At 41.2% G+C, this 16,524-nt stretch overlaps 1 protein-coding gene across 3 annotated transcripts in view; it reads left to right on the top strand.

Annotated features, from left to right (window-relative positions):
• The window catches only part of wscd1b (WSC domain sialate O sulfotransferase 1b), a 44,687-nt gene that overhangs the window by 7,414 nt on the left and 20,749 nt on the right, over nt 1-16,524 (top strand). For all 3 annotated transcript variants that reach the window (XM_086012557.1, XM_086012558.1, XM_086012559.1), the window contains 2 exons: nt 10,199-10,313; nt 11,240-11,424. In XM_086012557.1, the coding sequence (XP_085868683.1) occupies nt 10,199-10,313; nt 11,240-11,424 (300 nt within the window). The remainder of the gene's footprint in view (nt 1-10,198; nt 10,314-11,239; nt 11,425-16,524) is intronic.

Raw genomic sequence — 16,524 nt, forward strand, 5'->3', positions numbered from 1 at the left:
TAATATTATGTGTTTCAAGTAATTGCATTATTCCTCATTTTTTAGACTAGCAGGCACAGTGCAAAAATAGCCCCAAAACCATTTCATTTGAAAGAAAAGCTCTTGTATCCTCCGTCAAATCAAGATTATGCAACTGTTCCCACTGATATCAAACACAATAAAATGAGATATATAATTTGATGTGATGAGGCAGAAACTCATTTATGTGATAAATTCATGTCCCAAATAATACAGAGATGTGAGAAGTTACTGGTTAAAAGAACATTTTAGAAGTTGCACCATAGATACAAAACATTTTTTGGTATTTGTTTAGCAAATATTCTCTTTTTCTTTGACCAAAAAATCGTTTAGCTTTATTGGGACACACACATTAGATTTACTTGCTAGTAACCTGCTGGATAATTGGAGTTTCCAAGTGTTAAAGTTGAATCCTGACCTGGCTCAGCGCAGCATTTAATGAGCCCCTGCCTGCTGTGGTTTGATGGCTTTCCTTGCATCACTGATCATGAGGAATATTAGAAACGCGGTCAACAACGGAGAAGAGAGTTGGTGCACGCCCTTCTCCTTGGTCATATTGTTAGTCCTCTTCATCCAATCCTGTCGGCGAGCGTCATATCCAGCTCTGCCATCTGTCTGAGCACTTAAGAAGGCAGCACAGTGTCAAACCCAAGCACACTCATTTTTATTCGGTCCGAGAGCTTGGGTCGCTTCCCTCCATTAAGCCCAGCTGCAAATGCCGTTGGCTGCTTCTTTATTTTGATTAAAGCGCCTGCTGGGTGGGTTAGTGCGGTAACACTCTAACCTAGGCTGATGCATCAACATGCAAGATGCTTGCTCCACCAGTATCGTTTTATTAATGCTTGAATGCAGCAGCTGCTGGTGTTCCAGGGTTTTTTTTTCCACTAAAGAGGAGTTCCCTTGCTCTGTTGCCAAAGTGGTTGCTCTCTTTGTCATGCTTCTCAGTGTGTGAGGAGCACAGGACTGGAATTCAAAAGATGAAACAACACATGCAGTATAGGAATAGTAGTGGTACATTTTTGATTACCTAACAAAAGGAATCAAAAACTCATTTCCAGATGTCTTGACAGTGTCGCCTGTTTCACTCCTACTAATTAGTTTGCATCCATATACGCTTTGCTCCACCTTTCCTTGCCAGTTTAAGAGTCCCTGTTGATCATAGCCTTAGGCAGGTATGAAAAGTCTTGATTCGTCCCTGGTAGAGCTGGGCACTTGACCCTTTTTTGCCCGTCCGGCCGCGACCCTCCACCCTTGACCTGGGTACCCCCCGGCCATATTCATAAACATTGTCGTCCACCGCCCCGTTCCGACCCCCGTCCCCCCAAAAAAACAACAACAACAAAAAAAAATGTGCATGATGACCCCACGGGAGGGATGCTAACGGAAGAGGTTTATTTAAAGACAATTAGCTGGCTAACTTACTATTCAAACCCGTTGTGGACATGCTTCAAATGCGCCACTTACTCACGTACTTATCCAGCTGCGTGTACTTACTTCCATTGCGAGCCCTGGGGTTGGTTTTGTAGTATTGTATAATTTGAAATGCGCTATACAAATAAATTGTATTGTATTGTATTGCATTGTATTTGGGTCCAACAGATGACAATTCTGCAAGCATTCAACAAGTTACCGGTACTTACTTTCCACACTTCCCCTCCTTCACACTTCCCGGCCTTCAAAATAAAAGCATGCCAGCAAAACACTACAGAGGAGTTTTGCTACGGCGTATTTCCGGAAGTAGGAAAGTGCATGATGCGCCATATTTGAGTGCTGTGCGCAGCTTGAATATACTCCCGGACACAAGTTTTTTTGAAAGAAGTCTAAAAAGAAGCCTTTCACCGAGTAGGCTGAGATGAAATTTGGCCGCCTCGTGAGCATGTCACAGGCACGAGGGCCGATTAGTGGGCCGGACTAAAATCCACTTCCGGCTATGCTTAGTCCCTCCATTTTTTTAAATTTGTCACCCCCCACTGCCCCAAAAATGGGCATCCAGCTGGGCCAGAGGGTCCGACCGGTCCGGCCCAGGGACGGACTGCCCAGCTCTGGTCCCTGGTGCTACAACTTTTACTCCACCGTAAAGAAGACTTGAGATATTTTACGTCATGATTCTGCACTATTAAAATGAAACTGAATTGAATGTTTTCAAATCAACTCTATGGTCCCCAAGGTTAGCACGTTTGTCATTTCTCTTTCACACAAACAATTGCAATACGTGTCTAAAAGACCTCGCAGAAAGACCAATACATGTGTTGGTAAAGGGCTACACAGCATATAAATACATTGTTGATATGGAAATTATAGCACAATACATGGATGCAGTGCCAATAGTGGTGATTTATTCAGTGCATATAATGGAATATATAGGGCCCTTTTTCCCAACTCACATAGTAAAAAAGCATATATAATGCATGAAATTCCGAATTGAGGAAATACAAATTCATCTCAAATTTTTCCTCTTGATTGGCACATGGGGGTTGATCGAGCTGGAATGGAGACAAAAGGCAAGTGGACACAAGCGCAAACAACAGTAAAGACAAAGCAGGAGTATAGGGTATTCTCACATAATGGATTTATTTAAAATAAAGGCAAACAGTAGGCAAACAAAGACAACAAGGTGCAGGATCAAGGTCTGGCTGACCACAACAACAAAAAACGCTGGTGGGCATCTGGTGATGCTCAGCTTGGCTGAAGACTGCTTTTGGCGCCTAGCAAAAGGAGAATGTTCAGGCCTCTCAGGTGGATGGTCAAGATGCAGGACCCCACGGAGTTGTAAGAACCAGGCATGAGCTCTTGGCTGACAAGCCAAGATGAAGGATGACAGCAGAATGTGCGCCAGACAAAGCAAAGTCAGATGATAATTGCAGGACATGCACTGCTGAAGAAACAGCACCAATTAAAGAGATGAAGAAATCTGGGCTCCATTGGCCACACACCCTAATAGATGACTAAACTGGTACCCAAGTAAAGGTCAGAAGGGAATGAGTCATAGCCTATAATGACCAAAATCCAAAGTCAATCTCCTGGTACGCATGAGAGTACCCCATGAAAAAAATGATGTGCACCCCTGTATATTGATATATCGCCGCTGCCCTGTGAAAAACACATCTCCAATTTTGGAAACTTTTTTTAAACACCATTCATGTAAAAATAAGAAAATGAAAAAAAATGGAGATAAGTGTTTTTCACATGACAGCGACGACTTTTACTCCACCGTAAAGAAGACTTGGTATATATATATATATATATATATATATATATATATATATATATATATATATATATATATATATATATATATATATATATATATATATATATATATATATATATATACATATACAAGTATGTTTACGTTAGCGTTCAGAGTGAGTGAATTTGATTGATTATTCATTTTGAATTTATAACCCCATGTCTGATTATGAAAACTGTATTTAGTATTTAGTTACAGTATTGACCTAGCTTAGTGTCATGTGTTGAGGTTTTGGTGGACTTCAGAGGATTTTTATTACTCAATGGCTATAATCTGTCTTTTTTACGTCCAAAGTCTTTCATCAACTTGCACTGCCCCTTCAATTAAATAAATAGAATTGAAATTGATTTTCTAGCACTCTTTAAGTTATGGAAACAACAAGGCTATTACTTAGTATTCAACACGAGACACTGGAATTGGAGGATCTGGGCTATTTAAAATGACAACAAAAGATTGTACAGAACCTTTTCACTTCCCTTTTATTATGTTTGCAATAAGCTTGGTGGCAACAATGATGTTTTACTGGAGGGTTATTTTTGTGTTCAGTATAGTTATTGGAAAATTAATTATCTGGCTACTTTTGCTTTACTGCCATTGTGTCTTACCTCAACCCGACTTTGACATTTTATTATTCATTTCTTATTCCACTATGGAGAGGAGCAGTAGAATGCAAGAGGATGATAATTTGCTCATGAAAGTAGGATTATTTCTGAGAAATATGACACCCCCCTACCTCTGAAATGATGGCTATGACCTGGATGATGTCATATCATTTTGGGCCACCAAGACTGAATAGTCAGCGACCAAGCAGAATGTGTGGAGGAGAAGGAAACCTGGAAGGGCGGATCGAAAAAAAACATTCCAAGAAACAATGTGGTGACAACAGGACGCTGGTGACAGGACAGAGAGGAAATTACAGGAGGTCCTACGGACTGAGAAGTGGCTTGGCGAGCAAGCTCATGGTGTTGGCCAGCAGCATGAAGACACGCAAGCCGAAACCGAAGCAGGCAAGGCAGGATTGCAGAGTGTTGTCAGAAAGGTTTTTTTTTTCAATTTTACAAAGGTCATAGAGTGCAGGAAGAAAATACCATAATTAACTACTGTGGAATTTTTGATAATTGAAAATCCTTACCAAGGCGAATTAAATGTGCTGGATGTTTGAATTTCAAATGGGAACAATGATTGAATCTGTTTTGTTGAATGTGTCTTTGAGAATAAAAATATATTATATAATATATATAATATTTTGTGGGAATTTCAATGATGGAATGTTGCATTTTTGGTCATAGGGAATTTTTGGCAAGATGAAAATTGTTCCCAAGGTGAATTGAATCTGTTGAGTTGAATGTCGCGTTGGGAATGAATGGAGGCCTAGCGATGCACAGTGCAGTATACCAAATTCAGAAACACGCTCAACTAAACTTTCACCCGCACGAAAACGAACATGCACCCGTTTTTACACAGAGCGCACGGGCGCTGGTCTACTAAAATTGGGCCCCTCAAAAATTCCTCAACCTGAAGAAAACACACACATTCCACACTACACAATGTCTGGAAAGGACCACTTTTATGTGCCTCCTTAACAAAAACACTGATGCCAGACTCAGAGTTAAAATACAACACCACATGCATTGGATGTCAACAGTTGTATCAGCTACCGAACGTACATAATGCAACATCATACCAGAGTGATACAATGTAAGACTAAAAAAACGGCAATTAATTTCAACAACAAATGTGGCACAGTAAATAGCGCAACAATTTAGCGCAAATACCTATTACAACTGTAGAGCACAGGGCTGTTATGACATCTACATTTACTGTAACATATAATAACCTGCCTATTACTTTTTTTATGAGCTCAGAATGACAAGCAATTTATGTGCATGCATTGTACTAATCTGTCATACAAATGACAGCGTTTTCATTCGTTTCTACAGGTCCGTGTGAACAGGAATCGTTTTGACGATTGAATTTTTTTTCATCCATAGATAAACAAAAATGCAAAGAACATACAGTATTATTAAACACAGAACTGCAGGTCGCTTTGCGCCACCCTCTAGGTTCCATATCATCTGGTTTGCCAATCTAATACAAGAGTACTCAAAAGTGGTATGAAATGGATGTTATTTTGGTACCCAAGACAACTTCTGACAACACAAGCTCCCAAATTGTGAACGCCAAATTGTATTGCTTAGTGGAGCCTGGTCTTTGAGATCCCGTTGTTCTGACTGGCCGATATTTCTAGCAAATTGAATTCATGAATTCCGTATACTGGTGCATGGGAGGCACCAAAGGTTCCATGCTCTGCTGCTTGCTCCACATCTTGTCTATGCACCTTGATGCCACATGCCTTCACCGTACATTTATCTTCTGCAACACTCTAGATTCACTCTTTGGCCCTTGGCAGCAATTTCATTTTATGTCGGTAGTAGGAGAGAAAAAAAATGGAAGCTCAAACAGTTGCATCCATGAAATCTTAAAAGCAAAAACATCTTAGAAAACAGACTCTTGGGAGAGATTCTGAAATAAATTTAAAAGTCAACACTGTATGCATTCCAGGCATCCAAATACAGAAAATCTTTTCTTCACAGCGTATAGCTCTTGAATGAATAAAATATGTAGCATATAGTCTAAAAATATGACAGCATCACACCCGAGGGGATATATATAATGAAGTCTTCTGAAGAACCTGAAGAAAACACACACACACACACACACACACATGCACATTTCACGCTACACAATGTCTGGAAAGGACGACTTTTATGTGTCACCTATGAAAAGAAAAGGATACCATCAAAGGCTGAATTTGGATGACATTTTATAAGAAGCCTTAATCTTGCCAGCGCATCATAATAGTCTCACACAGCCTATTATACATTACATCATTCCATCCACTGGGGTTATTTTTTGCTATTCACATTACTGTAAGAATATGAATAAGCTATGTAACGTTATCATTACATACATATTATGCTTCACTAGACACTCCAGATTTTATAATTACTGTGAGTTGCTGTTGATGCAAAGACTGCGCTGGCACGTATCCAAATCAAGGTAAAGAAATGTGCGTCAACATGGAATTACTGGGAGTAGCGACAATTTACAGTGTGCTGGTGTGACAAACGGATATTAGGATTACCATTTCACATTGTAATTATCAATACCGCTATATTTAGCAGAGCTGGGCTTTTCACTACTAATTGAGCATCCGTCATTTGTCATCCGCTTGCAGCGTGGGTACCCTTCTGTCGTTCGTCATTCCAGGATGAAAAAATAGTACCTTGTCTATAGGCCGGTTTGCCTCTAATTCAGCTTCCGGGCTTCCGTCGCCAATTCCGGCTAAACTTTCACCAGCGAATGACAGATTAAATAAAGGGGCTACCGACTATGCTTATAATTTTACCCGTCATTCGTCATCACTCAGCAAAACGGGGGCCCCTCAGTGACGGATAGACGGACCAGTCCGTCATTTAGGCCGAACGCCCAGCTCTGATATTTCGCATCACTTGACGTAGTATTTGCCTCTGGCTTCTCCCATCTGGTATGGGCCACAATAGCAAAATAGCTGATATGTGAACTCATAAATAGCCAAGCACGGTAATCATTTTAACATGTCTTTCGTCAATGAGTCATTTGTGACAGTACAGGCCACAGAGCATAGCTGTTTCCTGAAAGCACTTGTCTGAACATATACCAAATTCCTGAAAATTATGAAACACAACATCTCTCTGTAAAAGATTAAAAATTCAGATCAAATTGTTGGAGGATCAAGTCTTTCAATAACTTAATAAGAAACCGTTTGAATGCTCATTTTTACAGTCACCGGATTTGCGAATCTCGGGTGAGCTTTGGGAATTTTGTCTCTTGATTGAAAAGAAGTCATGCATGCAGCTGTGCGCCACATTTAGCATCTGAGTAGCGCTGCATTTTGTCATGTTGTCTTAAAACAGTACAGTCAAATTTGAAACGTGGAAGATGGCACTGGAGGAAAGTCTTGTTTTGTGAATATTATCCTACCATAACAAAGTCCATGTAGTGAATCAGATGTTCTGTACATGTAGAATGGTACAGTGTACCTTGTTCCAATGCATTACTAGATTACTTTACACTCACCTCCAAATGTATTGGAACAGCAACGTCAATTTCTTTGTTTTTGTTGTATACTGAAGACATTTGGGTTTCACATGAAAAGATGAACGTGAGACAGAAGTTCAATTACAGCTCGTATTTCATAATACATTATTAGAAAACAATCGCTGATAATGGTCCACAGTTTACATCTAGAGAGCTTTATATAACAGTAAGACCTCTGTCTATTACCCTTCTGCTAATGGAGCTACTGACAGATCCTATCATGCCCTCAGAAGATGCATTCAATCTGCCATTCAACAATCTCTGCCCTGGCAGGAGACTGTAAAGCATTGGATCGAGGTGTGCTGTGTCACACCACATGTAGAAACAATCACTGTATGAATTTGGTTATAGTAGGACCATGTGCACAGAAGTTCTTCCAATGTCATCTCCCATGTGTCAAATGGATATTATACTTTTGTTCATTGTGCAGTTCAAAGACAACAAGACAAATTACAGTTGCTACTCGCATGCTAAACCTCATGCACACGCCGTCTTTTAAATCAGGAGATGAAGTGGGAATTAGAAAACCTCATCGGGTTCCAAAAGTTCTCCACATCCACAAATCCAGTGACTGTGAAAATTACAATTCAAACTCTTGCTTACTGAGTTTTGGAAAGACACTATTTTTAGTATTTGCCATAGATTTTCAATGGGTTTTAGATCTGGACTTTGACTGGGCCATTCTTACACATAAATATGCTTTAATCTAAACCATTCCATTGTAGTTCTTGAAGGACTGCACTGTATATGTACTGCTTACATAAAGCTTGCTTGTGCTGCTGGAGTCAACTTGGAGGAGTCCTTGTTACAGGCACATCTATGCATTGTGGCTACAACCTTTGCAAAGTTAAGGAAAATCTTTGAGTATAATGAAACGAGACCTGAGAAGGACCTTAAGGGACTAGAAGATGGAGGAGGTCTCAAGACTGCATCAATGCGCCCTTGATCATGAAGAGTGCCCTCAGCGGTGTTGATGACCCCAGAAGTGGAAGGAGGGCTTCCTGGAGTGGCATTTATTGGTATTGAACACCGGTCCAACACCTTTCAGTTTCTGAAAGCATTGGGTTCCGGTCATGTTTAGCAGAAAGTTTGACCACTGACAATGAGCTAATAATTTTTGGACACCTGGAAGGCCCTTGTGGGTATTATATGTATGTAGTGGTAGCTGGCAGGAAGCATTGACTAGGTCAACTGTAGAAAACATTTCACCTTGTTGGTTTGAAAACAGTTTCACAAAAGGCGAGGTAGTCTGTAATAAAATCTTTATGCATTCACACAGAGTAATTTGTTGCATTTACTGTATTTTTGTTCCACCAGTTTTACATTCTATAGCTACAACAGCATCATTCAGGCTGATGCCTCAATCTTTTGAAAAACATTAGCTTTCAGTACATGGTCCAGTTGTTCCGTGACAGAAGCATGTACAGCAGAAGGCAGGCAACGTAGTTCCTGGCAACGGAGTTTCTGCATGGACTCCAGCAAGGACTCCACTGACTCCGCTTCTCAATATAGACCGGGCGCCTCTCCTGCACTGAATTTAAAGACAAGGTGGGAACCATTTCCATTGGTCGGGAAACAAGCCGGCTGTGTTCAGCCCCGTAACGGGTACAAACGCCAATGAGGTACAAACGCCTTTACATGTCTTTGAAAGTACCAAAGTAAAGAAAACTCCACTTAGCGCTTTGCACTTGACTTGCGCTGGGCACAAAAATAGGGCCCCATGTCTTTCTGGCCTTGATTGTTCCATGGCCCTGAACATTCATGTGGCTCTTTGGGCTCAGCTACTGGCGTCTCCTTTCGTGGAGATCATCACCTCAGTAGAGGGCTGTTCTTCTCCCCTCTTACTGTCATTGTTATCCACTATCTTTTACATGTACGCTATGTAGAATGTCTTCGAGTGTCTAGAAAAGGGCTATATGAATTTGATCTATTATTCTATTATTATTCCTATTATTATTATATTCGTCTTCTTTTCTCACATTCTCCTATTCTCAGAGTTGTCTTTTCAGAAATGGTCTCAGTCAGTCAAAACAAGGAAGTGAAAAAACACAAGCAGTTTGATCCTGTTTGAAATTAGGTTGACTGAAGTGCTTTTAGCTATAGATATTTCAATAAGATAAGATGTACAGCAGACATCAGTTCACAATAGTAGAATACGGAACACAGGTGTACTTAAGTACACTGCGGCTCGAGTGCTAGTAACTTCACATTTTGGTTGTGCAACTTTTGGGGTGTTCGAACTTCAAGGTACACTTTATTCTAACAATCAATTGTATATTTAGATTGGTTCCAGGTTGTATGATTATCGTCACACTTTTCCTTCACCTTCCCTAATCCTTTTGATGCTGCTTTTGATGAGATTACATCTGATATTATTTTCTGTTGTAAAAGACACATGGTGACTGTTCAAAGTCTATGTTGCATTTCAACTTTTGAGGCTAATTATTCCAGAAAATTCCTTGAACTCCAAATTGCTCCACAAGTTGGGATTTTGTCTTTATTTTAATGACTGCTCTATGAATGGTTAATATTGTTCGGGCTATAGCCCTCATCTAACAGATAAATAGCATTGCCCAGTCTGTGCAACTGACTGATTGTTGAGCTATTGCCAAGCAGGAATTCTTTACGTGTGCTTCAAAAATATACAGTGATACTCTATATGCAATTTGTAGTCAGAGATTTCCCAAGAAAAAAAGTGTTATATGTTCCTCAATTTTGTATTCAAGATTATGGTGGATGCAGTCAAACTGACTGACAATTACTGACCAAAATCAATTCCGTTACATATAGGGACCTACATGGGTTGCTTCCTGCACAACGCCAGCGAGCGAGCCCTTGGAGGAATTATGCTTTATGACCTGCGGAAAATGACCAGCTCTCTGTGTCAAGACACCTGCTCAGAAAGGTAATGCTTTTTCACCGAGCCTCAATGAGTGGACCACAAAAGCCCTGCTGTTTGAGTAAATGCTTTGGCTCTCAGTCTCCTTCATGAAAGCCTCCTGTGTGTTGAGGCAGTGGAGAGCCAGGTGGCTAGATGACAGTAAAAGATGAGGCGGGGTGAAAGAAGCAAATATAATGCCGTATCTGTTGCAAAAGTAAGAGCCGGGCAGGTGTGTGTGTACGTGTGTGGGTGGGTGTGTGCGTAAATGTGATGACATCAGTGGTTTGTGGCTAGAGCGGCTACACAAAAAAAGGTTGAGAGCAGGACTGCATAAAAATGTGGAGAAGCAGGTGGGTTTCTTCAAAGCAAAATCAAGAAAGGAATTATTCCTTTTAATACCTTAATACCTGAGATGAATGCAGATTTGCTGCTCACAGCTCAAGCAAGCACCCAAACCTCCTCCGAGTAGCCTCTTGGCCCTTATTTCACCCCTAATCCACAATTCCACACCGACTGAAATCCTGCTCGTTAACTGAGTGGGCCAATTACTGCGACTGGCAAAAACTAAAAAGTCAAGGCAATTTAAGAGGAAGCGTCAAAAGCAAGTATGTAAAGGTCAGGTTTGATGAGGTCTCTCTCTTTGCCTAAGAACAGAGGATACAGATTGAGGTGGTGAGAAGGAGTCACAGCAGCCTACCGATCACAGGTGACAGGTGTTATAGCTCAAAAATAATTTGCTAGATGAGCAAAGGAGGATGCGGTATGACTATAACATCATGTACTGTAGATTAAATGTGAGTAGGTTTGACATAACAGGATGCATTGAATTATCATGAATGTCCCGTGGAATGAGTTTAGCCTGAGGCCAGTAGCTGGAGGTTATTGACCGACCTTGCTTTGGGCAATAACTAGTAATAATTCTTAGTTGTTTTGTGTGCGTGTACTGTTAGTGGGTACCAGTTTGCAGGGTTGGAGTATGGCGCTGAATGTCACTGTGGGAACAGAATCAATAGCCTGCAGGTTGCTGAGGAAGATTGTAGTCTGGCTTGCCGGGGTGAGAGGGGATCTCCTTGTGGCGGCGTGGGACGTCTCTCCATTTACAAGGTGCAGGAGCAGATGCCTGGTCACCGAAAATGTGAGTCAATTCCTCGTCAGTGAAGATGAAAGGAAGTGTCTTTATTCTTTGCACAAGATGAACACTTACATTCAAGTAAGAAAATAAAGTGGAATCCCTAAGGACAGTGGGAAAAAATTAAATAGTGGAAATAGAAGTACAGTGGACCCTCGCTATTCGTTGGGGAAAGGGATCAGGCTGGCCCTTGAATTGCGAAAATGTCCATGTAATAGACATACATTTTAAATGCATTGAAAATAATTGGAGTAATTTCTTGAATAAGAAGGGCTTCATCCGCGAAAACGTGTTTTGCCCAAAAAACGTGAGTGCTCCAATAAATACAAATTTAATAAAATATTTTAAAACTTTAAAACTATTGGGAGGGGGAATGGGGGTGAGGGCATGGGGGATCAGCAAATAGGTGAATCTGCGAGTGCAGGACCGCGAGTATCTGAGTATGTGGGGGTCCACTGTAACCCATTCCCGGGTCACCGACATCTAGTTAGTTGTAACATCCAGTCTAGACTACCAGCCACATGTGGCATGTTCAACGTGTAAAGTATAGTGACCACATGGGAAAACCCCATCAACCGAGTTGATGCTGAAGAAATCTCGTCTTTGAAAAAGAAAAACCTTTGACAGCATTTCAACCTTGAAAAGTACCAGCACTGAAAGTACCTTAAAGGGGAAGTCCACCCAAACATATTTTTTCCTGAATCTGTTCTGTGCAGGCCCACCAGTCTAAACAGGGCATTCTGATTATTCCGTTTGTGGAATATGAGAAATCCACTTTTTTAGCTAGCTCAGGAGGCGGCCATTTTGTCACTTCTGTCGACTGAAGATGACATCAACGTTGCTCAGGGCTCAGATAACGACCAATCGTGGCTCGGATTCAGAAAAGGTGAGCCGTGATTGGTCCTTATCTGCGACCTGACGAAGGTCGATGTCATTTTCAGTCAACAGAAGTGACAAAATGGCTGCCCCCTGAGATGGCTAAAAAGGGGTGGATTTTGCTGCTTAACTCATATTCCACAAATGCATCAGAAAACCAGGTTTCAACTAGTGGCCTGCATAGAACATATTCTGGAAAAAAATATTGACTTCCCCTTTAACAAACATTTAACGACAGAGATTATTTTTCAGTCAGATGGCATTGCAGTAGCTTCCATATTGACGGTGGAAACTGTTAGGCCACCTGATCTTTCCAATGGTAATGCATTGCAGTGCATAAGGTCCACTGAATACTGTACTCTAAATTGGTCAAAGGTGTAAATGTCAGTTTGAATGGTTGCGGCTGTTTGATCCAAAGAAAAATACAGTAATCAGAAAAATTAAACATACCCCAAGGATACCAATGTTATGCGATGCAGGTACAGGACAAATTGTTTCTTGTTTAGCCATGCCATCTCCATAAAATTAGAAAATCGTCAAATAGTCAAATATAAAAAGTAACAACATGATTGTAATTTCAATCCATCCATTCATTTTCTATCCTCTTTATGACTGCAAGTCAACTGCAACCTATTCCAGCTGTACAATTTGGAGAACTGAATTTTAATCTAATATGCATATTTTTTGAATGTGGGAGGAAGTCAGTATACCGGGAGAGGAAATCTACCCAAACATATTTTTTTCAAGAATATGTCCCCAGGAGGCCCACTAGTTGAAACACTGCATTCTGATAAATATTCACTTCTGTCGACTGAAGATGACATCACAACTACCCAGGGCTAAGGGAAGGACCAATCACAGCTCGCCTGTTTTCTAAAGCTGAGCCATGAATGTTTGTTACCTGAGCCCTGGGTAGTTGTGATGTCATTTTCAGTTGACAGAAGTTACGAAATGGCCACCGCCAGAGATGGCTAAAAACTAGTGGATTAAAACTCTTATTCCACAAACAATATTTATCAGAATGCCTTGTTTCAACTAGTGGGTTTGCATAGAACATATTCTTGAAAAAAATATGCTTGGGTTGATTTCCTCTTTCGGGGAGAGAAGAATATGCAAACTCCACACACGGATGCTGTAGTCCAGATGTGAACCCAGAACCTTTTAACTATGAGACAGATGTGCTAACCACTATCGATCAAGTTTATTTATACTCTGTAGCACTTTTCATACAAAAAAATGCAACTCAAAGTGCTGTCCAATAGAAAATGTCCAAAACACAACAAAAATGAGAATATTCCGCTTTCGTCAAACTTTTTTTGACAGGTTTGTAGTCTGGAAGTAAAAATCGTGACGCAATTTTGTAGTACATACGCCCCGCCCCTTTTATGATGTCACATCTGGATAAATCCCGCCCACTTTATGACGTCATTTGTAGCCCATAAATCCCATACCTAACCACGCCCCTTTGCAGTCCATAAGTCCCATCCCTAACCCCGCCCCTTTGTAGTCCATAAGTCACACACCTAACCGCGCGGTTTGATGATGTCATGTTGTAGTCCATAAGCCCCTCCCTAGCCCCGCTTCATTTCCTGTCCGCCATTTTGGCACTTTCTATTCCATTTCCCTTTAACACGTCATTTATGATTAACGCCCCCTTCCGGTATGACCAAATATGGACATTATGCTTCCGCCACGTTCAAGGCATGCCCGGGCATGTTTTGAACAATGATGTCAACCCGGGCAAGTCCAGGCCTGTCCTGGCTGCCGCCATCTTTTCCGTTATGCCCAAATATGGGTATGGATGAGATCATGCTTCCGCCTCGTTCAAAGTAAGAGAGGGACATGTACAGACATGTCCTGGCTGCCGCCATCTTTCCCGGCATGCACAAACAAATATGGGTATGGATAAGATCATACTTCCGCCTCGGCCAAGGCATGTACAGACATGTTTTGAACAGTGATGTCACCCCAGGCATGTACAGACCTGTTTTGAACGGCCGCCATCTTTTCCGGTATGCCCAAATATGGACATACTGCTTCCGCCTCGTCCAATACACGTACAGACATGTTTTTAGACACTCCCCTCATTTGCAATGCGCTACCACACACTAAAACAGAAAGTAAAACAGATCTTCATGAAGGCATCATGATTGAGGGGACATGATTTTTGATGAGCGTTTGATCCACAGCCTTTATGAATAGAAATACAAGGATTTATTTGGAAAGAAGACAATACCCGCCCACTGAATCATTGACTCAAACCTGGTCTTTGTCCGCCCCTGCCGCTGGAATATGGGGTTCCACATTTGCCTGTGAAACAGCAGAACTGCACCTGTCAAGTCAAGTCAAGTCAAATTTATTTATACACCTGTACATCATTGTGCATGCTTGGTTATGTTTTTTTTAATTGACTGAGAATCGCAACTCTTATTGCTCTACTACACTTTGTTAGGACGTTTCCCATACAATTATGAAGTGCCCATTTGATCGAATTCATCTTAGCGCAATACCACGTCATCTACACATGTGCCTATGAAACACCTGAACTACACCTGTACACCATTGTGCATGCTTGGTTATGTTTTTTAATGACTGAGAATAGCAACCCTTATTGTTCTAATACAGCTTGTTAGGGCATCTTTCATACAATCATCAGGTTAGTGTACAGTTTAGGCAACATAATTGTGAAAAGTCTAAGCGCAGGCCTCTTCTCATTTTCTGGTGTCAGTACAAAACTGTTGCCCCCACCTGTGCTCGGAGCCTGCATGCCTTCTTAAAATACAGACAGATAGGCCTCACTCAGGTGTCTATGGGCTCCCCAGAAATGTGTGTGCGTATCATAAGTCTTACAATGAGGTGCTTTGTTCATCAGTGGTTATACTTTCCCTTTCACGTTGTTAATTAGGAAGTTAGCATTGGAAAAATGTGGGGGGTGTAGGCCTATACAGATTTTATCTCGTCAGGATGGGTGATAAAACCCAATATTCCAAATAACCCATGACCTTTCAAATCGTAAATTAAGAGTCAAATGCAGAGAGGTATGAACGATATGAACGGAGTGGCACAAGAAGAAGAATCTCAGTGGAGCACCAAAGAAACTCAGAGACAAACAGACCATAAAAAATGGACGGTAAGTACATACTTTAAAAAACTTCTCATAGTTTCATGACTAACACGAGTTTATGTCATCTAAATGTGATCTTGTTTTACATTTAACTGAACTTTCTTCCCTTAACTCATCGTCATCCTTCTCCTCCCCGTTTTGTTCCCCTTCCTCAGTCAACGTCTCTTTTGTTAAAGTCTTGACAGCTCCGGTCAAGGACGTTTGAGGGATGTCCATTGGTGGTATGTTCTCCTTCTCAGCCTCCTCGAACACCGACAGCTTCTGCTGAGGGCACTCCGTTGTAAAAACGTGGTCAGCGGTCACCGTTGGTTCCACCGTGAGGTTTTCATCAGCCACATTCACTGCCGTTTCTTCACAATCATTATTGTCTTAGTTGCCGATTATCTGTGTCAGAGGTTTGCAGGTGGTGGGCGTTTGTCTCGAACTTTTAACCCCAGGACCACTCTCCATTGGCTGACCCCTTTGGGGTCCCAATGGTGCCCATACCGTTTCTATGCGTCTGGATGTCTGTCGGGTTACTGGCATTGTGGATGTTGTTCTTTTTCTTTTCTCGAGCCACAGGTTGTTATGGGTTGGTTTGGAGATCTGCTGTCTTATACCACCGAAAGGGGTTGTGGATGACACGCCTCCTCGCCATAGGCGTGGTTTTCTCGTTAGAGAGAGAGAGAGGGAGAGAGAGAGAGAGAGAGAGAGAGAGAGAGTGAGAGCGAGAGCATGTGAGAGATGGACGGGGCGTGGTTAATTGAAGGATACTGATGTATTCGCCTTAAGAATTCGTAAGAACCTCGAAATGAAAAGTTCAGAGATAACCCAATGTGACAGAACTTTAGCTCCTTTCACTGAAATAATGTATCGTGTAGGTTTTACTTCCTGCTCTGATAAATTAGATGAACTCTCATAACGATTTTTAAAATATCAGGATTCTCAACAAACATTTGTCTTCGTAAAAGTATGCGTTTGTCTGCTTGAAATTGTGATAGTCATAAAAAGCATGTAAAAACCTGAGAGTCACAGTTCTACACTCTCAAACGTAACTCTAAAAATACTTACTTTAATACATCAACGCATGTTAAACATGTGAATCATTGAAATCAGCTTTCAACTTT

This window comes from Filicampus tigris, chromosome 17 (assembly GCF_054856515.1).
Source record: "Filicampus tigris isolate MCC_2025a chromosome 17, RoL_Ftig_1.0, whole genome shotgun sequence".
Classification (NCBI taxonomy): domain Eukaryota; kingdom Metazoa; phylum Chordata; class Actinopteri; order Syngnathiformes; family Syngnathidae; genus Filicampus; species Filicampus tigris.